The 25,023-nt window shown below is 36.4% G+C and overlaps 1 protein-coding gene across 1 annotated transcript; it reads left to right on the forward strand.

The window, feature by feature from the left end:
• The first annotated feature begins 6,363 nt into the window (after nucleotides 1-6,363).
• Nucleotides 6,364-10,895, forward strand: LOC127427148 (uncharacterized). The gene is made up of 5 exons (XM_051674575.1): nucleotides 6,364-6,479; nucleotides 6,910-7,067; nucleotides 8,001-8,102; nucleotides 8,760-8,906; nucleotides 9,639-10,895. Exons 1-5 carry the CDS (start codon nucleotides 6,464-6,466, stop codon nucleotides 9,894-9,896), a joined length of 681 nt encoding a protein of 226 aa, XP_051530535.1. The 5' UTR covers nucleotides 6,364-6,463; the 3' UTR covers nucleotides 9,897-10,895.
• Nucleotides 10,896-25,023: the final 14,128 nt, after the last annotated feature.

Genomic DNA, 25,023 nt, shown 5'->3' on the forward strand with positions numbered 1-25,023 from the left:
GACCCTCCGCTACTACCTGCTGGGGCGGGCCTTTTCCCACTGTTCTGATTACACTCCTCTGCAGTGGCTCCACCACATGAAGGATACTTACGCGCAGATCACCCATTGGTATGTGGCTCTCCAGCCCTTTAAGTTCAAGGTGATCCACAGACCGGGGGTGCAGATGGTTGTGGCTGACTTTCTCTCCAGGGATAGGGGGGAGTAGGCGGTGGGGGCATGTGGCATGGGGAGCGTGGTCATGTGATGGTCTGCGGGAGAGGGAGGGCGGTAAGGAACGTCACCTGGCTCATAATTATTTCTAACACCTGTCTCTCATTATAGTGATAGTGGAGGAAGGCTTAAAAGGACGCCGAAGCATCAGAGAGGGTGTTTGTCAAGCACGACAGCCCGTACCCAGAGAGAGAGAGATTGTGTTTATGTTTAGAGTGTTTTCCTTTTTTTTTTTTTTTTTAAGTTTTCTCTATTATCGACGGTTACCGTCGATTGTGTGTTTCCAAATAAAAGGACTGACCTTGAACCTGCTTCATTGTCTCCTAACTCCTCCATTGCCCCGAACTTAGAACTTGTTACAGAAGGTTATTTCTTTTCTTAAGCGTAAGAAATATGATATAGTATTTCTTCAAGAAATGCATCTTTCCCCGCAGGAAGCTGAAAAATTTGGGAAGATATGGGGTGGACATGTTTTTTTTAGTGCTGGCTCAGGTAAGAGTAGGGGAGTCTTTACACTGATAAGTAAACATCTACAATTCAAATTTCTCAAATAGATTAAAGATAAATTAGGAAGAGTCATTATCGTTTTAGGAGAAATTCAGGGGCAAAGGTTGATCTTGGCTAATATTTACGCACTTAATGCTGATGATCAGGGACCTTGAAGGGATGTTGCAAGCCACTGGTACCCCTCATGATATAATATTGGGAGGAGACTTTAATCTTTTGATGGACTCAGTCCTTGATCATAGTGAAGCAAAAGTTTGTAAGCCCCCTAGAGCAACAGTGACGCTTCACAGGATGTGAAAAATCTTGGTTTTGCAGATATTTGGAGACTTTTGAACCCATCTGGTAGGGACTGTACATTTTTCATCAGTCCATAAGATTTATTCTAGAATAGATTTTTTTTTATATCTAAGTCCCTCATTTCATCTGTTGTTGATTGCTCAATTGGAAACATCTTAGTCTCAGATCACGCCCTGGTGAGTTTAGAGGTGTTGCCACATACGGTGAAAAAGAAATCATATAGTTGGCGCTTTAATGTATCCCTTTCGCAAAATCGTGATTTCCAAATGTTAAAGATTGAAATCAATGTTTATATGGAGACCAACTGGTCCTCAGTATCCAATGTGGGCGTGGCTTGGGAGGCACTTAAGGCAGTTCTTAGAGGTCGGATCATACAGTATGCCTCATTCACCAAAAAATCCAAAGCACGAGATCTCGTGGAGTTGGAAGAGAATATTAAAAGTGCAGAGGCAGAGCTGAAGCGCCGAATGTCATCTGATGGCCTCAGAGAATTTATTTGTTTGAAATACAGATATAATACTATTTTGTCATGGAAGGTGGAGTTTTGGTTATTCAGGGCAAGACAGTCATACTTTGAGTCAGGGGACAAAGAAGGGAAGCTTTTGGCTAGATATATAAAGCTGAGAGAGTCTTTTTCTACCATTCCCTCAGTGAAATCTGCTGGTGGTGAAATTTTTACCTCGGCTATTGATATTAATAATGCCTTTTAAAGAGTTCTATCTTGATATTTATAGTTCCACATCTTTGTCTACTGATGAAGATATTAGAAATTTTGTGGAACCATTAGAACTCCCTAACTGACGACTGAGCAAAAAAATTCTCTTGATTCTGAGCTAAACTTGGAGGAGCTTGGCGAGGTAATTAAGGCCCTGCTACTGGCAAGGCTCTGGGGCCAGATGGCTTTGCTGCTGAATTTTTTAGATCTTATACTACAGAATTGGCTCCACTTTTGTTAGAAGTTTATAGGGAATCATTAAAGAATGGAAAGCTTCTGCCAACCATGACACAAGCCCGGAGCAGTCTGATTCTTTAAAAGGACAAAGATCCAAGCGAGTGTAAAAGTTACCGTCCAATTTCCCTGATCCAGCTAGATGTAAACATTTTGGCAAAAATTCTGGCTAACCAATTAAAGTTATGACATCTCTTATACATATAGATCAGGTGGGGTTTATTCGGGGCCGCAGCTCTTCTGACAACATAAGGCGTCTCATTAAAATCATGTGGTCACTGGCGAATGATCAGACTCCGGTTGCTGCCATCTACTTGACGCCGAAAAAGCGTTTGATATGGTAGAATGGGATTATCTGTTTAAGATTTTGGAAATATATGGGTTCGGAAATACTTTTATTGGATGGATTAAATTAATTTATAGACACCCTGTAGCAGAGGTAAAAACAAATGGATTAATTTCAGATTATTTTACTCTGAATAGGGGCAGGGTTGCCCTCTTACCCCATTATTGTTCTGTCTTGCCCTGGAACCATTAGCAGCCGCGATAAGAAAGGAGGAGGATTTTCCAGGGGTGACGGCGGGAGGTGTGGCGCATAAGCTTTTACTTTACGCAGATGATATTTTATTATTTGTCTCCGACCCCACTAGATCTATTCCTTGCCTCCACAGAATTATTCATTCCTTTTCTACATTTTCGGAATATAGAGTTAATTGGTCTAAATCCGAAGCTTTAGCTCTGACTGCGTACTGCCTAGTAACGGCTTTTCAACCGGGCGCCATTCAATGGCCCAAACAGGGCATTAAGTATTTGGGCATTTTATTCCCAGCAAAATTATGTGATTTAGTCAGAGTTAATTTTGACCCTTTAATAAAAAGGTTTTTGAGTGATGTGAGTAGGTGGGCTTCATTACATTTATCAATGATTTGGAAGGTTAATGTTATTAAAATGAATTGTATTCCAAAATTCAACTACCTACTACAGTCTCTCCCTGTAGATGTCCCCCTCTCTTATTTTAAGCAATTTGATAGTATAGCAAAGTCCTTCATTTGGAATGGAAAGCGTCCCAGGTTACATTTTCAAGAAGTTACATAGGCCGATTGACAATGGTGGGCTAGGCCTAACCAAGATTTGTTTTATTATTATGCATTCGGTCTCAGACATTTAGCTCATTGGTCACTTCCACCTGAGAGAGCCCCTCCCTGGTTTGGAATTGAACAGGAAGTTATTGCCCCTATTTTACTATTACAAAGCCTTTCTATTAAACTAATTGGAGAAGTTAAGTCGCACCCCGTCATCTCGCATCTGTACGCGCTATGAACAAAAGTGTCCAGAGTGTTTAATTCAGACATTTATTTAAATGTTGCCTTGAGCATATGGCTAAACCCAAAGTTGTGTATTGGTGATTCCCCTTTCTGCTGGTCGGAGTGGATTGTGAGGGGTGTTAATACACTCGGTGACCTATATGAGAGTGGTGGGTTGAGATCGTTTGAAAATTTGGTCCAACATTTCAGGATTACTAGATCTCAGTTCTTCAGGTACTTACAGCTGCACCACCTGCTCTGTACTATTTTTGGGAGTAGCATACACCCCACTAAAGTGGCAGATACTCTAGAAGTGGTGATTACTGCTTTTGGAAAAGGTCATGAGGCATCAGTGTATTACTCCCTGTTACTTCAGAGTCTGGGGGATGGAGCTTTAACTTCTCTCAAGAGATTATGGGAGAGAGATTTAAATTTGGTATTGGAGGAGGGAGTGTGGGCTAAGATTCTAAAAAACATCAAGTCTACATCTAGAGATTCAAGGGTGCGTCTGATGCAATTTAAGATTTTGAATCGATTATATTGAACACCCTCTAGATTGTATAGACTTGGTCTTAAAGACACACCCACCTGCTGGCGATGCCAATCAGAAGACAGGGACACAACCCATGTTTTTTGGGGATGTGTTAAAATACAGGAATTTTGGTTGAAGATTCAGGGATTTATGTGTGATGTGTTGGACACACGGTTTTCATTTTGCCCCAGATTCTGCATTTTGGGTGATGGGGAGGTCATTCATTTTGGGGATAGCCATTTGAGAGGTTGGGTCCTGGCTGGAGTTATGGCGGCCAGGCGAATAATTCTCAGGGGGTGGAAGATGGCTGGGGCACTCTCATTTCGGGAGTGGTGCGGAGAGATGAGTGAGGTTGCGGCATTTGAGGAGGTGATGTTAGGAAGGTTGGGAAAGTGGGATTTGTTTAATAGGAAGTGGGGTGGATATTTTGATTTTTTGAGGGTTCTCGGGGAGGGGCAGTGGAGAGGGATTTTTGACTTTTGATTTTTAATTTTTAGTTTGATGTGTAGTGCACTCTTGTTTTTTTAAAGTATATTTTTTTAGCTTGTTTCTAATTTTTTGATATAATTGAGAGACCACTGTAATGTGTTTTTGTGTAGGGTGTGGGAGGGGGGGATGTTCGGGGGGATGGGTTTAATTTATATAATTGATTCCATATTTTATGTTGTGTTTATTGGTTTTTGTAGATGGAATCAATACAAATTTTTAAATAAAAAAAGCATTTATTAATCTTTGTTCATGTTATTTAATAAAAATACAATTGTTCATTGTTAGTTCATGTTAGTTCATAGTACAACTTTTAATTTAAAGAAAATGTATTAGGATATGTTGAAATTAACATTAAGTTTAATAAATGCTGTAAGAGTATTTTTCATTGTTAGTTCATATTAACTAATGTTAACAAATGGAACCGTATTGTAAAGTGTTACCTATGTTATATATTTATGTATGCTATACAGATAGTTGTATATGATAGAAATTAGGAAACATTGGTTAAAATCAGAATAAACCTAAGACTCATTATAAACTGCAAATATAGTGTCATCATGTTTTGTGATTGTAGCAGCACTTTCACTTCTGATCTTGAGTGAGTGAGTGCAATATATATCATCTCATTTTTCTGTGACAAAAATAGATAAGATTTCTTGTAAAATCAGAGACTTCACTGTGTGTGTGTGTGTGTGTGTGTGTGTGTGTGTGTGTGTGTGATGAAGTCACTTTTATTCTGTTTATTTCTTACACATGCTGCTTGTTTCCAAAGACCTTTCTTCCCATTTCTCCTCATCATCCGTTTGACTCTGTGAAGGAAACTTTCTCTGCTATTACACAACAATTTGTAACACATACTGCATTTTTACCATGTTTGGTGTCATAATGACAGAGTTGGAAATAATGAGTGTAGTGTGACTGAATTTCTGACTCAATTACGAACCACTCTCAAGATCTTCAGTGTGGAGTCTGTCTATCTATCTATCTGTCTATCTGTCTATCTATATATCTATCTATTAGACATCAAAACATCAAATGAAAATTAATAAATATTAATGATTGACTCTGGACAGAGATCATTAAGTTAATGTAAATATATTATTCAATAAATCTGCAACAAGCTCCCAAGGAAATGTTCTGAATTGACATTTATATCTGAATGTATATCTTAACTGAAGTTTATGTCTTACAGTAAATAAATGATTAAACCAATTGATAAATGTAATTGTTCTATTAATTTCTTCCAGAAAAATTTTCTGGTTGAGTGTGCACCATGCAACAATTCCTCTGAGTAATCACTGATGAAAAGCCCTGATTACGTAACAGAAATCAGAGGAAGCTGAGGTTAAAGCAATATGGAATATTTTAGGGGTGCATTCATTTAACCCAAAGTACATGACATGATGAAGCAATACTGATGAATTGGAGTGTACTTGTCTCATTATCTTTAACTCTGTTTCTTCCTGGGAGTTTAAGCTAAAAACGCACTAGTCCCAAAATATACACACAGTTGGAAAATGTGTGGAAAACAGAGAAAACAATATTGACATCAGTGATGTCTCCAGCCGTCCCAAACTAAATATTAATGTTGAAAATGTCACTATTATTCACATTTCACTATTAAAAACAACAACAAAAAAGTTAGTTTGTCACAGATTTTGAGGAAGTTCATATGAATTCACCCACAATTTACTCTTCAATTACTCTTCAATACTGTAAAATAAATATATTATTAATAAAATACAGTTTAATACATCTTATAATTATGACGCATGATATCATATAATATTTCTACAGAATAGAATTTGATTCTTTTTAACATTACCATTATATTTGCATACGTGATTATTCAGTAAATTAATAAATGAGTCGAGTCAGTGTAACAGATTTCCAGCTTGACATAACACAAGTCTTTATGTAATTGACACTTATTGTCAAATTAGGGCCTGTATAATGTTTACACTATGAGTGATTTATTAATGATAGTTATAGTTACACTCATCAATAACCTCAAACATGCTTTGCATGTGTGCGTCTGTTACTTCTTTTCAAGGCGTCAGCGTCAAAAGAGGAATTTCCCCTGCAGGCCATATAAATTCTGAGCATGATGGGGCTTTGTTACTTCTGTGGACTTGGTGACTGCACATTTTCTTGTTTTTGGGTGCTGCTGTTATAATGAACATCTACCAGGGTAAGTTTTTGATTTTCATTTGGAATTATATGAAGTAATAATTCTATGATTATATGAAGTAATGATGAAGTGTTATGTGTTAAACACACTACTTTGAATAGTATATTAAAAGTATGTTACTATACTGTTTTCTCATTGTATACTATACCATTAATATAGGTTTTATATATTCATTGTTTGTAATACAAGGCTACATTAAAAAGTAAAAAGTTTGGGAAAATACGTTTTCAGATAATCAGCTTTAGGCAACTTCATGCAACATTTAAAGTATTCACATAATAGCATCAGGTGCATGTGTGTGAAATCAAGATGTCCAGCCATGACTGAATCCCAAGTAAGTCGTGTGTGTGTGTATTTTTGAGCTGTGCGTCATAGTGTTACACACTTCTGATCACCTCTCTCTCTCTCTCTCTCTCTCTCTCTCCTCCAGCTGTTCTGTTTGTCACATTAGTTGGAACGGTGGGATCTGCTCCTCTCTCACAGAAATCGGACATTATGGACAAGGATACTGTTGAACAGGCCCATAGTTTAATTAGCAAAATTCTAGAAGATATTCCTACAACTCATGCAGCCTGGACAAACTACAAGGTAAGTGTAGATGTTTTAGTGGCCATCATAATCAACAGACATTGAGAAGAACTTGAAACTTTTATACTGTCTCCCCCCAGTCTTGAATATTATTATATGTTTATTATTTTCTTATATGTGTATATATATATATATGCATGTGGCTGGTTGAGGTTGGTGTAGTCTAGTCCAGTGCTTCTCAACTGGTTTTATTCTGGACACAGATTTTTCAGTACCAACAGAGTACCAAGTATATTGTACAAAACAAAAACAACAAAAAATCTCGTTAAACATGACATACTGTAGGCTAAACAGGAAAACGTACAGTTTTATAAATGAATAAACAGAAGCAGAGGTGTGCTTTATCCATGAACCCATATTACATGAGTCATATTGACCTTGTGTAGTTTAGTGCATGGTTTTAAAGGATGAATTCATGCCACACAACCTGTCCGTGTTGGCTTCTGCCTAATTTGGCTGGCTTCGACCAAAGTGTCAACAACAAGAGAAATGGGAATACTTCTCTCCTCCCTTTCAAAAGTTGATTTTCTCTCCTAAGTATGCAGGATTATATGGTTATGCTATTTGCATTATGCCATCAGAACAGACCTGCGACCCATCGGTTGAGAAGCGCCATTGTGCCCTCGATCAAGACACTTAACCTCAGGTTACACCACACCAGGAAGACTGAATTCATAATACTGAATCCTTTGCAGAAAACCATAAGCTAAATTATCAATTATTAACAACATGTAAAAGTGTCCCACAGACTTGCCTTTACATCATATTCACAGCTCTTAGTACATGAACATTTACTAGTATATGCAAATTTACTAGTAATTCGCTCTGGCATGTCAGTGAGGCATTTGCACACTGTTCTATGGTGTACTGACGCAAGAGCAAGAAACGCTGTCCTGTCGTGTTTAAACATGTCAAATGCTTGTGTCTTCTCAGAGTTTGACACTGAACCAGCCATCCAGTGATCTGCAGTTCCTGAAGAACTCGACGATACCTGCTGCTCCTGAGCTCAAGAGCATCTCAGATAACTTCACTGTGGTGAGTTTGGTTCAGTTCATCACATGAAAGGTTTATTAGGCAATCATTACTATTACTTTTCCTCATACTTAAGGTACTAAACCTACATATTAAATGTCATTATCTGTGCTAAGAGCTGAATGATATATCAAATCGTATGACTTGTTGAAGTGAGATGTGCCATGATCAAGGTGCAGGACTCTTTTCACTAATGCTTTAGTAACCACACAGAAATTCAGTAACAACCACTCAGAATACCTTAGTAAAATTTGCATAGAATTGCCCTAGAAATCAATCTTTTTTTTTAATGTAAAAAAGTTTTATTATAATACTTTTTTATATAATGGATTGTTCCGGCTGTAAATTCTCATTGGACAAGGTGCGTTCAGAGCGTTGTAAAATGACCATGGCCACATTCACACAAACATCAGTTTTTCAGTTTTAACGTCATTGTTTTCCAAAGTATGCATTAATGGAGATGGAAAACAGCTTTCTTGTTTTTCTTGTACATTTATGCATTTTGGAAGGTGTCCCTCTTGTCCGTGGTAAATTGACTATAACACATAACCTCTCGTGGCTCATTGCTTTTGTTGATGGCACACTTTACAGAAACTCAATTTAAAGGCACAGATTAAATAACAGGACTGTAATTGTAAGATCTCTCTGTTGTTGTTACAGGAAATTTGTCTTGCTCGTATAGTGGAGGGACTGAACTTACATCTGAATCTGTTGAAAGCGATCAGCAAAGCACCCACAGTGACCCAGACAAAGGAGGTGCCCGAACTGCAAGCTGAAATTCGAGACCTTCTGTACCTGATTGTCGAGGTACAGCAATCGTCTCACTGACTTTTCTTCTACCAACGTGTGGAGGATGTTGATATGATGCTATTTGTAGTCTCATTACCTGAATTGCACAAGTATGTGAGTGCATGCATTTTGAGTCATGGATTAATTTAGGGGTGCGCTTTTAAGCGCAGCTAAATTTAAAGTGCAGATGGTGTCATCTTGCACTGCCTCTCTGTCTACTGTCTTAAATATTTAGACGCTGAAGCCACTCTAAAACAAAGTTATGTATGTGTGGGAGAGTAACCACAGGTGGAGTTCAGCAAATCGACTATCAACGTGAGACACTAACGTTTGACAACCAGAAAGTGTCCAAATGCTTTTTGTCTTTATCTTGGACAGTGTATCTATTGGTTTACTCAACATGTTTAACCCAGCAAACTTCTTTTTGTGAAATGTTTTGCATAAAAAGTGCACTTGTGCTATCCTTCGTTAAAGTCAATTCCACTTGGTTTTATATTTTGTTATCCAATGCAAATGAAATTCAAACACTTTTTAATGTGGCTGAAGTATCCAAATACGTTTTGTGGCCAGCAGAAATGGGGAAGTGCAACTTTTGGTTTTCTTTCTCAATGCTGTTAATAGAACTGTCTTATGTTAGTTTGCAAGCTGAATCTTTTTTATTGACAGACAAAACAGGGTCTTATGGTATCAAAACCATGTGTCTGTGAGTGGATAGTGTTTTACCTTTATGTGTATTTTATGTTCCCATAGTTGCAGAATCAAGCAGGATATGAGCAGTCAATGCAGGCACCGGACAACCAGCTACAGACCCTCGAGCATGGCCTGGCCGAACCTCTGAAAGATGAATTCATGACTCAGATGATGGCTCACCTCACCTTGCAACAGCTGCAGGTGTTCAGTTGCGACGTGCTGCGCAGTATCCTCAGTATCCGCAGAAGCACCTCCAGCATGCCAATCTCAGAGAGCCCGAACACTGTGCAGCAATGCGTAAATGCAGCAGACCAATGAGAGGTCTCGACCAGCGACAAGCGATAAAAGCTTCCTTTTATTTGAAGGAATAAGTTCCTCATGCTCATGTTTTTTGAAACAATTGTGACTTACTTTTTTCTGTGGAACACAAAGGGAGTTATTTATAGCATAATTCCCAAGCTGTTCTTTTTCATACAAAGAAAGTTAATGATGACTGTCAGACAAGATTTTCTAATAATTATAACTTAAATTTCAGTTTTGTTTCTCACACAAAGCTATCAAATGACATTAGAAGACTTGGAATGTAGTACCGGAGTCGTATGGACTACTATGGTGCTTTTTGTCCTTTGTGGAGCTTGACAGCTCCTGGTCACCATTCACTTTAATTGTATGGAAGAGAGCAGAGTGATTCTTCAAAACTTCTTTCTGTGTTTCACGGAGGAAAGAAACAACTTGAAATTAGATTTTTCCTTTTTGGTGAACTATTCCTTTAATAGGTGGACAGACAAATTTGCTACATTTTTTGATACATTTTTGCTAAAAACACGTCGCACCACCCGTTACGACAAAGTGTTAGAAATCATCCATGACTGTTTACTGCGGGCACAGTAGACCTTGCATTTATTTATTTATTTATATACATTTGTTATTTTGTATCTGAACAACCCCACCCCCCATTTATTATTTCTTAATTGAACCTCCCTTAAACTGGTGTTTCTTTGCAGTCTACATCAGAAAGCAAACATTTTGTCATAGAGATTATTTATAAATGAATGGAAAGAAATATTATTTATTGAGCATATGACCATGTCTCATAAATTGAAATGAGATCATGGTCATTGGATTGACCTCCTGATCTCTATGAGAACTAACTACTGTTTTCTTACATCATGTGATAATGTGAATGAGTTGTTGGTTCTTACATAAAAGCAGCCATCACAAATTTGATTTTAAATGGTTTATGTTTTGATAATATTATGTATTATTAATATTGTTTATTTATTTATTTGAGAAATAAATGTATTTATTTTGAACTTATTTATTGCATTTGTGAACATTTAAATATGTATTTGAAGATGGGCCTCATGTCTCTTAACAGAATAAATGAAAAAAATAGGTATTGAAATGTGTGTGTTTCACTAAAAATGTCAGAAAATAAAAAACAACTAATCAGAAAGGGGGGGGAAAAACATTTGTAGGCTAAATAGATGGATCCGTTTATTGTTGGCTGCTTTCTTTGGATAGTACTTTAAATATTTTTATGTGTAATTTAACTAAAACAAAAATGAAAAAAATACATTAAAAATAGTGTCATCATCAGTCACAAAGACGATTTAAAATAGTCCAAAACAAACAAACAAACATTTAAAAGCCATCATTCTATAACTTAACCTTATATGAAAAGGTTTGACTATATATTGTTTTACACATTTTTTAGAAAACATATTTGAATGTCCATTGCCAGAAAAAAAACAAAAAAACATCCCCTTTCGCTCATTTACAGTTATGCGTTTATTTTTTACTAATTTTGTTTTCTCAGGTCAAGCATAAGTGCAAGGCCTAACAAGTACGCAAAAAAGCAAAACAAAATAAGTAATTAAAAAATTAAATAATTTAATGTTTGTCCCTTGATTTCATGTTACTGGTATTTTGAAAATACAAAAAGTTGTAGAAAGAACTTGGAAAAGGCTGCTCACATGCATACAGTGATTTACCCACCATGTTGAAAAAGTTTTTAATTTACATTTTAGGAGCGCAGTTCTATGCTTTAAGTCATACCCACAATGTCAATATGCATGGTCATGAAATTTTGGTATTTTCGTGCAAGCATGTGCTAAATCTAGATGCAAGTGGGTTGGTGAAATCGCATACGCATGGAAAATGTGGTTCTCATCAGGACTTGAATGTACGCTCCATTAAATTACAAAGAATGCAAGTATTATTAATCTTATTGACAGTGTTGGGTAATGTTACTTTTAAAAGTAACTCGTTATAATATTGCATTACTCCTTAAAAAAGTAACAATTAAAAAGTTTTTTTTTTTATGGAAAGCATTACTTTGCGTTACCTTTTTCTCACAGCCACTTTCTCTTCTGCTATGCTATGCATGCCATACAAATAAGCCATGCCTTGCATACAAGAGACATTACATGTCATTCTAGCTATTGTACAACACTCACGTCAAAACAACATAGTAAACAAACAGATATTTAGAAAGTAGGTCTTCACGTCATATTATAATAAATACTCAATAACATGAATATGCATGATTTGTTTTTCCATCAACATGGCAGCCAGTATGAATAATGAAGAATAACCACTGTCTTATCTAAAGCAGTAAAGTTCAACACTTGAACCTGCATCATATGTCATCACGTGCTGCCCATCGACAATGTCGAGTCAACTTGAGATGTTGTTCAGAAGTCAGGATAAAATTCAGCGGGGAATGCCAGTCTAACATGTTCAAGGAATAAGTCTGATGAATAAATGAATATTTTTCATTTAAATCATCTCAGTGCACGCTTGTTTTGTGTTGATCCACGGTGCATACTGTGGACAGCCTACTGCAAATGCGCTTGTTGATACAACTTGAATAGAATTATTTTTAATGCTACCAAAATGTCATAAAAACATTTTGTTTCATGAATCAAACTACTTGTTTATTATAAAACAAAAATGTAGAATATTTTTAGAAACTAAGACATTTTCTCTGCATACACAATTGATGTAGAATGTTGCTCAGAGCCACAGATCCAGAGTCAGCTTTTCCCATCCCATACTCCCAGTTACAGGGAGCTGTAACACAGAGCAGTTCAGCTGCATAAGTCAGTGAATTGAGCGAGTATTTCATCCTGTGTATCATGTCATGGCCAGTGGAAGACTAGTCTTATAATCCCTCTGTCTAAATGCATACTGATTTTTTTTTTAAGGCAGTGTGTATTAACACATGAATCAACCGCGTTTCACTCAACCGAGTGTTGACCTCATATTTATCTTAAACACATAATGCACATTCACTTTAGCGAGTTGATTGACAGGCGATGTCTGTATCTAAAAGGTGATTGGCTCTTTTAGCAACTTTTGTTCCAATTTCTCCCATACATTTAAATAGAAGTGACTCGTCTCTGTTAAATATTCTCTGGCCTCACACTCTTTAAAACTACAATGCCAATCATGCACTACATCTCCTCCCCGAAGTTTGCACAATTTTACTCCCGATTTCTCACAATACATGGACAGTAGAGATGTACAAAAGCAACACGTTACTTTATTTAAAAAGTTACTCATATTATGGTCTAAAATAAAAAATATTGTGTTACTTTACTTGTTACTCAAAAAAGTAATTTGAATTACTTTTATCTCGTTACCCCCAATACTGCTTATTGATCCACTGACACACAAATCATGGGTAGTATCAACAGTGATTGTATCAGCCTTTCAGGTTAGGCTGTGGATTTTTGTATGCACTTCACTTCTATTGGTCAATTTTGCTTTAAACAGTAAATTAATTTATTGAAACATGAAAACTTAAACTAAAAATGTTTCTAAATTAAAATTACATTTCATACTAAACTAAAATATAATTCAAATAACAAGGTAATTTAAAAAATCATATATAACAACCTCCCTAAATCCAAACACTTTACATTCACCAACTAATTCCAGCGGCGTCTTTTGCAGTGACTTGAAAATCACTCTATGACAAGTGGAAAAATATTAATACAAATTAGATCATAAATACAGTTGTAAACATAAACATAATAATAACAATAGAAAAAATAAACCATGATCTCTATAAAGTTTATCTCAAATCTCAAATTTTGTTTCAAAAAACAGCTACAACTCTGATCGTCAGGGACACAATTTGATGTTCCACAATATTTTCACAGTTTGGGCATGTTCTTTATTACCAGCTGCTGGTGGAATCTCCAAACTGCAAATATGGGAACTGAATTTAGACTTTGTGCTGAAAACAGACGTGCTTCTCAAACGTCTCATCCCAATTACCTTTTTCTCAGGAAAATAGCAAATTGTACTTTGTGCCACTTCATTAACATAAGATACACCCACAGTTTGCATGCTCGCACAGACACTCACTCACACCCACACGGGCTTTGCACCGGTGCGAAAATTGGATAAGACGTAGCACACGATCATTGCGTGTTGCACTTAGTGCTCACTAAAAAGAGCCCTTGAACTAATTTTTTCACATGCATTGCATTGTTTAATGTTTGTGTGAAAGATGTTTATGAAAAAAAACTAATTTAAATGTTAGGAATTATTGATTTTAGTTCGATCAGTGGTGTGTGTTTTTTGATACTATTGACACCATCTTAGAAAATGTTTCTTTTAAGAGAATGTGTCACTGATGTTACTACCCCTGCTTTATCTGTGAAACTAAATTAAATAATAAAGAACAAGGAAGTCTTTTATGAATAAAAACAATGTCATGGTGTAAAAAAAAAAATTACGCTCAGCTTTTATGGGTGAAAACAGAACTGAATAAAAACTGATATTTTCTGTCTGGAAAGTGAATTGTTTTTGAGAATGACCCAAAAAAAGTTATGTTTTCACAAAGTTAACTGTTCAGTCAAATACATTTTCGCTTGTCGCTGGTCAAATAAATAATCAGTGATATTTTTTACATTTCTTAGAAACAGAAAGAAAAAAATAGGCATAGTCTGACATAGTGCTGACGATGTGGTGATTCCTTGACATCTTAAAGGAAGTGCTTGTCACACAGGATATGATGTAACAGCAGAATTTGTCCTATTTTTATCCAGTTCTTTGTTTTGTTTTTTTGAGTGGGATTGTTTTCTATTTGATCATAAAATGTCTTTTCCCCGTCATACTACCAGTCCTGTTTGGTTTCTGGAAAGGAGAATATTTTGCTGACCCACATTATTATTTGGGTGCTTACACACAAATGCTACTGGTATTTCAAGTAGCCAAAAACAAAATCAAGACATCTGAACTTCCAAGTATGTTCAACATTTGATTTTGGATGGTAGAGGAACCAAATTTGATATGTATATATATATATAATTTTTATTTTTTTATTTTTTTCAAACCTGTATGACTTTCCTCAGTGGGACACAAAAAGAGATGACACACATCTGTCCACATTCACATTCATTGTATGGAAAAAGCAAAAAGATGCAATGAAATTGAATGGTGAATGAGGCCAGCATTCTACCTAACATCTCCTTTTGTGTTCCATTATTGTTTTATAATTGTTTTTCTTTCAGTACACTGCACATGTTTTTAAGATGCTGTGTCAAGTTAAAAACAGTCCAACTTGAAAAACATGTCTTGAGACACCCGAGTTCTATTCAATTCTATTGTGCTCCGTCTGGCTGTTTTTGAATGAAGAATACATCCTGTGTAAACGGCTCATGAAAGGTGCTGTAAGCGATTATTTTTTGGAATACCACACATAAAATGTGCCCACTGTCTGACAGATATCACTTAAATAGGTTTAACACCTGCTCTGTGACAGCACTACACTCTGTAAACAGCAAAAGAGAGTCAGGGAGCCGGCCAAAGCACTCCGCCTGTTAATCAAAACTATGTTCAGGTTTGCTGACGTGTCTTAAGAGGATTGAGTTTTGGAGAGTGGGTGTATAGTTATAATGCCAATTTATTATTATTATTTTTTTATTTGATGGTATTTAAACAATTAAATAAACATTGTTAAACATATTTTTTTTTATCGCATGTGTAAATGCATTCATTCTAGCCCTAGTAGATTATCTCATCACTGAATTGCTTGCATCTTGTGAAGTTTTTTGTTCCTTGCCACGGTCACCTTTGGCTTGCTCACTTGGGCATCTAAAAACAAATATTATTTACTTAAAGCACAATCTACAATCACATTATCAAATAGCACAATGATGCCTAAGACATTACAGCTTTATTTTCTCTTATAGTATAATTTCCTGTACAGCTGCTATGAAACAACATCTCTTGTGAAAAGCACGATACAAATAAAAAATGACTTGACTTATAATAGCAGCAGTCTTTTGGGTTCTTTAATTGGCTGGTGATTTCTGATTATCCCTATTAAAATTAATTGCAAACCATGGTAAAGAAGATTTGTTTTCCACAACACTAAAACATGCCCCCAGTAAATGACACCTTAGCTGATTTTTTGTAAAAATAGTAAACAATGTTGGGTAAGTTACTTTTAAAACGTTATACACTACAAATTACCTTTTCAAAAATTTCAATCAGATTACACTGATTACTTCATAGTAAAAAAATATATCACATTACTAATTACATTATTTTTAAGTTACTTTCTAAAACACTGCTCCGCTCAAAGAATTCAAAATAATGTCAATATCCACCTTGTTCATTGAATTGTTGGGGGGCAGATGTACAAGTACAAATTAATGTAAATCATGTTTAAAAAATATTCTACACTAATAATATTATTTCAGAAATGTGTAACCATAATAATGTACTCGATTAAATTACTTGAAATTCAATAAAAGTAATCTGATTACAAGAATTTAAATGCCTTACAATGCTTTTTGAAGAGTAATTACTTTGTAATCGGATTACGCTGATGGTAAAATGAAATTTGCTGACCATGTTACATAAAGAAACACTGAACATCACCGGAACTGAAATATTAATCTCAAGAAGACCTAGAGTGATCGTAAGAGATAAGATGATGAAATGGAAGCAGATTTAAAGTCCTCCACACTGAATCACTGGTTTAAAATAGTGTGACATTCAAAGGTATTTTTAAGAAATATCCATACTAGCCATTACATGTTCCTGAGCCAAATTAATTTAAGATGAACTTCAGCATACCTAAAATATACAGTCTATATCTAAACCCAATTTGCAATACAGATGAGTGATTTTTGCACCCTCCTCTGTACAGAACTCACCCACTGAATGAGGTTTGAGGGCTGTTTGGCCTAAACTGCCTCCATAAGTTGGGGTCAAATGAACTTGGGTCCCGATTTTAACCCAGATCTTGACATTGCCATCCCCATACACAAAAAGCTGGATAACCATGGCACTCTTATTAATTAAAAAGCCTTTATTATCACATGGCTTAACACAAAAGGTAAAAGAGCTCTCCTACGTGTTTCAGCGTGAGCCTTCCTCAGAAAGAGTTACAAACTTCACACAGGTGACAGCAATATCGCTCATTTAGTAATTCACATGATCAACTTGTGTTAAGTGTTAAACATTCATTGTTGTTACTTGTTTTTGTACTCAGAGAATATTACATATAATATAAAAAAATAAAATTGAAAAAAATCATTCAATCCAGGATATTTCATAGCATTTAACTTGTATACCCAAAAAAAAATTGTTCTCTATTACCTTTCCTGATTGAAAAACTGGTATGGTCAACACCTTTGAAGATGGATTACAGTTGTGCATTAATTTAAAATGTTTAGCCATACGATACTCTTCATTACCCCTCCTAATGGCATATTTATGTTCAGCAAGACGGTCTTGCAATCGTCTTTTTGTTCTACGAATATAAAAATCCTTACATTGTGGACATCCCAACCTGTAGATAACACGAGTTGTTTTACAGTTAATGAAGTGTTTGATAGGATACGTCTTATTCATTTTTCCATCTAGAAAAGTTTTTCATGTACTATATTATCACAGTGATTGCAATGATGACATTTAAAACAACCCTTAGGTTTATCCCCTAAACAATGATTTTCACGAGTGGGTGGTAAGTAACTATGTACTAATCTGTCACCTAAATTAGTAATTTTCTTAAAACTTATCATTGGAAGGTCTGGAATGTATCTCTCAAAAAATAATCACTCTGTATAATGCCCCAATTTGTTTCAGATAATCCATTTGACTTTTTCAGCAATCGTGCAATCGTGCTATATTGTGTAACAAAATAAACTTTATTTGATGTTTCATATCTCGTTTTCTTTTTTAACAAATCTGTCCTTGTCGTATTTTTCGCAAGTGTTCTAGCTTTTTGGATAGTTTCGAACTTATACCCTCTGTTTAAAAAGAGTTTTTCTAAGTCCTTCAATTTATCCTCAAAATCTTGATCTTTGTCACAAATCCTATGCAGGTTTTGAAATTATCCAGAAGGTATGTTTTACATCAGTTTAGGAGGATGGAAACTCTTAGCACGAAGAACCATATTTCTATCAGTAGGTTTCCTAAATATTGATATAACTGATTTCAAGGTCCAGACATTAGCAGTGGAGTCTGACACCAAGCAGGAACGGAGCTGGATCTGGCCTGCTCTGGTAACCTCGGGATATGAATCCTTGAGACAGGGAAACAAATAAATAACATAAGCGTAGATGTCATTCACATTTTTGCAGAGTTATAGATCATGATAAATGTTTCTGGTTCCAGCAGACCTACCTAAAGCAGCCTTATTGTGAGATGATGGATAAATTAGACTTTAGTCTAGACTTAAACTGAGTGATTGTGTCTGCGTCCCAAACAGTGTTAGGGAGACTATTCCATAGTTTAGGAGCCAAATATGAAAAGGATCTACCGCCTTTTGTGGATTTTGATATTCTAGGAACTATTAACAGGCCAGAATTTTGTGATCGTAATGAATGTGATGGAATATAGTGTGTCAGAAGGTCACTTAAGTACTGTGGAGATAGACCATTCAAAGCTTTGAAAGTAGTTAACAAAATTTAAAATGTATATGAAATTTAACAAGTAGCCAATGTTATGATGATAAAATGGGGCTAATATGATCATATTTCTTGGTTCTCATCAGCACTCTGGCAGCTGCATTTTGAACCAATTGAAGTTTATTTATTGAACTTGCTGGACATCCTCCCAGTAATGCATTACAATAATCTAGTCTTGAGGTCATGAACGCATTAATTAGTTTTTTGGCATCAGCAACAGAGAGCATGTGTCGTAATTTAGCAATATTTCTCAGGTGGAAGAATGCTGTTCTACAAACATTGGAAATTAGATTTTCAAAGGACAGATTGGTATCAAATATAACACCAAAGTTCTTTGCTGAAGAAAACAATGTAAAAGTACATCCATCAAGAGTCAAATTATAGTTTAGCAGCTTTTTTTTTTTTTTTTTTTTAGATATTTTTGGTCCAATAATTGTTATAATAATTGTCAGAATTGAGTAGAAGGAAATTTCTGGCCATCCAGTTTATTTCATTGATACACTCTGCTAATTTGCAGAATTTTGAAATTTCATTGGGTTTCTAAGAAATATAAAGTTGGGATAACAGTGGAAACTTATTCCACGATTCCTGATAATATCTTCCAGGGGAAGCATGTATAAGGAGAAAAGCAGAGGCCCTAAAACTGATCCCTGTAGCACTCCATACTTTTGTTTGATTTAACAATTCTTCATTTACACAGACAAAGTGGTAGTGGTCTGCTAAACTGGACCTAAACCATGCTAACGCAAGTCCACTAATGCCAACATAATTCTCCAGCCTATTCAAGAGAATGTCGTGATCTATGGTGTCGATGGCAGCATTAAGATCTAAGAGCACTAGAAGAGAAATGCAGCTGCGATCAGATGATAAGAGCAAGTCATTTGTAACTCTGATAAGTGCAGTCTCTGTACTGTGATGAGGCCTAAATCCTGACTGAAATTGTTCATATATACTACTTCTCTGTAGAAATGAACATAGTTGTGAGGACACTACTTTTTCTAGTATTTTTGACATAAACTGGAGATTTGAAATCTGTCTATAATTAGCCAATTCTCCAGGATCAAGCTGTGGCTTCTTAAGCAGTTTGATCACTGCCATTTTAAAGTTTCTTGGGACATTTCCCAAGGATAGAGAGGAGTTAATAATATTAAGAAAAGATTCTGAGATTACAGGGAATACCTCTTTTAAGAGCTTAGTTGGTATTGGATCTAACATACATGTTGTGGCTTTTGATGTTTCGATAAGTTTTGTTAGCTCTTCATGACCTATGACAGCGAAGGATTGAAGTTGCATGTGAGGAAAATTATGAGACAGTGTTTTCTGAGGTACTGTGACAAACAATTGCATAATTCGAATTTTATTTCTGATTATTTCAATTTTATCAGTAAAGAAATTCATGAAGTCATTACTATTGTGCTGTGATGGAATATCTGGTTTAGTCGAGGCTTTAATCCTAACCAATTTAGCCACAGTACTGAATAAACACCTAGGATTGTTGTGGTTATTTTCTATGAGTTTGCTAAAATATGCTGAACTGGCAGCTTTAAGTGCAGCTAAAATGTAGTGTAGCTACAGACACCATCCTTCCATGCACCGTGAAATACCTCTAATTTTGGATTCTTCCACTTGTGCTCCATTTTCTGAGCTGCTCTCTTGAGAGCATGAGTGTGATCATTGTACCATGGTGCAGGGCTTTTTTCTTTAATTTTCTTTAAATCGAAGGGGCAAAACTATCAAGAGTGCTACAGATGAATGTATTTATATTTTCTGTTATTTCATCAAGATCTTCTTGACTTTATGGCTTACTGAGTATATGAGAAAAATCTGGAAGATTATTAGTGAAGCTATCTTTAGTGGTCGAAAGAATAGTTCTACCTGAATGACAGTGTGGTGTAGATTGAGAAACATTAGTTGATCGCAGCATACAAGAGACGAGGTAATAATCTGTGATGTCATCGCCCTGTGGCAGAATTTCTATAGTATCAATATCAACTCCAAAACTGACAGAATTAAATCTATGATTATGGCGATGAGTTGGTCCTGTCACATTTTGTCTGACTCCAAGAGAATATTGATAAATGCTAATCCCAATGTGACATTTTCATTATCTTTGTGAATGTTGAAATCACCAACAATTAAAGCTCTATCCACAGTAACTACTAGATCTGATAGAAAATTTGCAAATTCACCAAGGAAATCAGAATACGGCCCAGGTGATCTAAATACTTGCAAGGGCAAAAGATGACAGAGATTATTTATTTGTATCTGACGGTGTCACATTAAGCATTATTAGTTCAAAAGACTTAAACTTATATCCTGTCCTCTGAGCAACACCTTCTCCTCGACCCTTCAAGCGAGGCTCATGTTTATAACAATAACCTAGGGAGTAGATTCATTTAAACTAATATATTCATCCGGTTTAAGCCAGGTTTCAGTCAAACATAGCACATCCAAACTATGATCTGTAACCATTTCATTTACAGTAAGTGCTTTTCAAGTTTTACCTTAAATTTTTTTTCCAAATTATTTAGTGAGGGGTTTGTGTTTGGTAGTTCGGGGAACAGACACAGTCTCTATTTGATATCTAGGTGATACAATCTCTGTGTGTTGTAGTTTATGTGACCTGTGTGATGTCTCAAGGCAGATAGCAGACGTTCGGATTAGCCAGCTTCCTGACCTGGTTCCTTACAATAGAATCTACTATAACCAGCTCTCTTTCAACATGATTCTCAATGGGTGCATCACCGAGTGGGGAGAATTGATTGGAAACACTAAAAGGAATGGGAGAGTGGTGTCGCTTTACTGAGTGAGTATGCCACAGAGATGTTACCCAAATGCCCTGCTGCTGGGGCTCTACAGCTGGAACCAAAGTGTGTGTGTTGCTTGCTGTACTACCCGCATCCGAAACAGTATCTACCGGCTTCTCTTTCTCACTGACCTCCACTAGCGTTCAGATGCGTCTCTAACTCATTAACCTTCTCCGTCAGCCTGACTTATTCCTTACATTTATCACAAGTAAACCCCTCAATGCTGACAGAAGAAGCTATAGTAAACATGTGGAATGCAATGCAGGAAGCAATAATATGAGCGGATGCCTTGACTTACTGCAATTGTTTGTTGTTGTTGTGATGGTTGTTCTTGAGCAGTGAGGGTTTAAGGTTGATGTAAATCCCTCATGCAATTGTTTGCTGTTGTTGCATTGGTTCCTGATCAGCAGATGTTTGAGAATGATGCAATAATCTGTGCAAAACACAGAGAAGAAAACGAATGCATGCAGTCAAAATGCGAGATGTAGACAAGCAGAAAAATGAAAAGAAAAAGAAAAGAAAACAGGTGACTGGTAATATACTCACAGTTGAAACAGTTTAAAAGCAGAAAAAAAAACAAAGCATGCTGTAAAATGTCAAAGGATAAAACGATGAGCGTAGAGGAATAAGCAATGCTAAGCAGGCTAGCAAGCTACAAACAACTTTGTGGTGACCAGTGTTGTTCGCACCTGGTGGTCTGTCTGTAGGGTAATGTGGTGTACCCACAGGTATGCACATCACCTTTCAACAACCCACACACATGCAAGAGCTTATTTTTCTACTGTGTCATATTTAGGTTCAGCAGTAGACAGTGCGTGATGCAAAGGTTACAGTTTGTTCTATGTTGATTCTATATTAGAATCAACTTGTGAGAGCAAGGCTCCAAGCCCATAGTCTAAGGCATCTTTTGAGATGATGGTGTGTAGTGCAGGGTTGAACAATGCCAGAACAAGGCTGTTTATCAACAATCGTTTTATTTCAGACAAGCTTTGCTCTGCTTCTTTTGACCAGGTAAATCCGTTTGTATCCTGCAGGCACGCACTCACTCGAGTGACAACAGCGGTGAAATCGGGAATTAATTTACTGTATCAGGACATGAGTTGAAGGAGTGCAATGTGGGTGCATCGGAGGGTGCAGGAGCAATGATGATCGCTTGTACATGACCTATTGGGAAGGAGCCCCTTGGTACACCCGATATGGTATGGCCCAGAAACAGCAGGCTGGTCTGACGGAACCTGCACTTTTCTTTATTAAGCTTCAGGCCAGCTGCTTCCAGGTGCTGTAAGACAGCTGATATCATTTTATCAGCACTGACACCAAACTCACAAGCCACATATTGTATAACTGTCTCGTGAGGCACCTGAGAGCGTTTACGAAAGGCATGTCGTTCGGCTACTATGTTTGCTTTCGGGGTAAAGTAAGCTCTCACTGTGTCCTCTGCCGCCTTGTAAGTTGTACCTCTGTTAGGCAGTGTGTAGAAAAAACATTTGCCCCTCAGTGCCGAGGCAGTGAAGCAGGAACACTCTCCATCTTTCCTCTGGCCAAGCATCCCCTGTAGCATTGATGACCAGTAGATAATTATCAAAGATCCTCAGCCATTTGGCGAACGGCACAGTAGGCTCACCAGGGCAAGGCAGGAAAATGCTTGGAAAAGGCAAGTTAACAGCAGCCATCTCCGCCCGAAAACGAAAGTGTATGTAATCAGTAATCCAAAATCTTTGTCGCCAATTTGTTGTAACTACTAACGACTATCAAAAATATAAAGACGAGAACAGGTCGAGGAACATCATTCTTTAATGGTAGCAGCAGGAAAGAACAACGTGTGCAGTCAATCACATCTGGTCGTCATAACCCGGAAGGCAGGAATTACTTCTGGCATATTAGCATATTCATTAGATGAACACAACAGAGTTCCTTCCACGTAATCTCTCTGAGCCGGAATGCCAGAAAATATGTTCCGGAATCACACCTTAGTAACATTCCCGGGATTAGTCCCGGAACATGTCTGTGTGAACAAAGGCAGAGCTGCTACCGTGAAGGGTGTGTGTTGTATTGATGACGCTTTATCATGCGAAGGAGAAAGATGTATGCAGACTAGAGATGGAACAGTTTCACAGTAGACTGCGGTTTTAAAAACAGACGACTGTCATACTGTTGACATTTTTTTCATTCACTGCATAAATATAATGAATATAATATTAAGTAAAATTAATAATATTTATTCTTACAAGAAATGTTTTGGGTTTAATACAAGTTAAACTCTACATTAATTGTGGCATAATGTTGATTAACCACAGAAAATATTTTCAAATCATCCCTCTTTTTCTTGAGAAAAAAATGTGCATTCTGTAAGACACATACAATAAAAGTAAATGTGCCCAACACACAAAACATTAAATACACACAGTTTATCAAAAGTAAAGTCACAATATTTAAAAGTGTTTACATGACTCTAGTGTGATAATATTGCTTACTAATCTTGTCTGTGTAAGGTTATCAAGTATTTCAACTTTGTTTCTTTGAGGACGGAGCGCCAGTAAACCACGCAAGCGTAAATCCTGGCAACTTCCGCACAATGTAAAGGAAATCAATAAGAGAGTTGACACGACTTAGCATTTTCAGTTTTCATCATTGTCATCATGCTATCCTGTCCATCATCAGATGTACGGAAAAGACACGATGGAACGAGTGTTTAATAAACAGCTGTTTCATGTTTGGAGCGAGAGCAGCAGATCTGCAGCCAACAAACATGCTCGCTTCGGTCCGATTATGGACTGTGGCCCATTCTGATCTCATCACAGTGTTTAGTGTAAAAGTCTGCTCTCAATTCTGTTCCACGAGTGCTCCTGAACTTGTTCTGGAACAGCTGTTATGTCCGCGAGTAATTTTTTTGAATTTGCTGTAATATAAGCTCATGCATGAGAAAGCGCAGTGATTGGATCGAAGCGTTCCTTCTCATGAAATGTGGAGAAACAATCGTAATCTAATGACGTAGACACGTTCTCTCTAACCAATCACATGTAATACTTTACGCATATATACTGTATATCGTGAAGTTGCTTAAACTTTCATTTGTAACCACATTACCTTTAACAATAAACATGAGTGCTTTCATTCTTTTAATGATGTGTGACGTGTTTATGACTGGTAGCATCTAAAAAAATATTTTTTTTGACCCTTTAACATCAACAAATAAAATGTTTTATAAATTTAGCTGTTAAGCAAAACTAGTTTAATATTAAGGCTTATTTTCAGAGAATATATCTTGAACGTAAATGTTATAGATTTTTTTCACTTGCTTATAATTATTGATTTCTTTGCAGTGTATTTAAACTGATTCTAGTTAAACTGATTTCTAAATTGGTGTATACACATTTTGCTAAATTAATTTTAATAACTTAAAGCACATGAAGGTCAGTTAAGAAAAGGTTGTTAGTACATTACTGACGTGACCCAATTTTACTGGTTTCTTTGAACACAGATCATGTCAAATGGTATCAACCATCCACTGACAGATATTTTTGAAGTGCGAAACCACAGAAAGGTCTAAATCTTCATGGGAAATCTTTTCTGTGACCGCTGTGGGGGTACTCTGCTGAACAAACCCTTTTGCTCATGACTGTTGTCAGAAGAAGTGTTTACAGCACCATAAGAGAGATGAGAAATAATAACTGAAAGTAAAATTCTTAAGAGCAAATA

Source organism: Myxocyprinus asiaticus, chromosome 36 (assembly GCF_019703515.2).
Source record: "Myxocyprinus asiaticus isolate MX2 ecotype Aquarium Trade chromosome 36, UBuf_Myxa_2, whole genome shotgun sequence".
NCBI classification, from domain to species: domain Eukaryota; kingdom Metazoa; phylum Chordata; class Actinopteri; order Cypriniformes; family Catostomidae; genus Myxocyprinus; species Myxocyprinus asiaticus.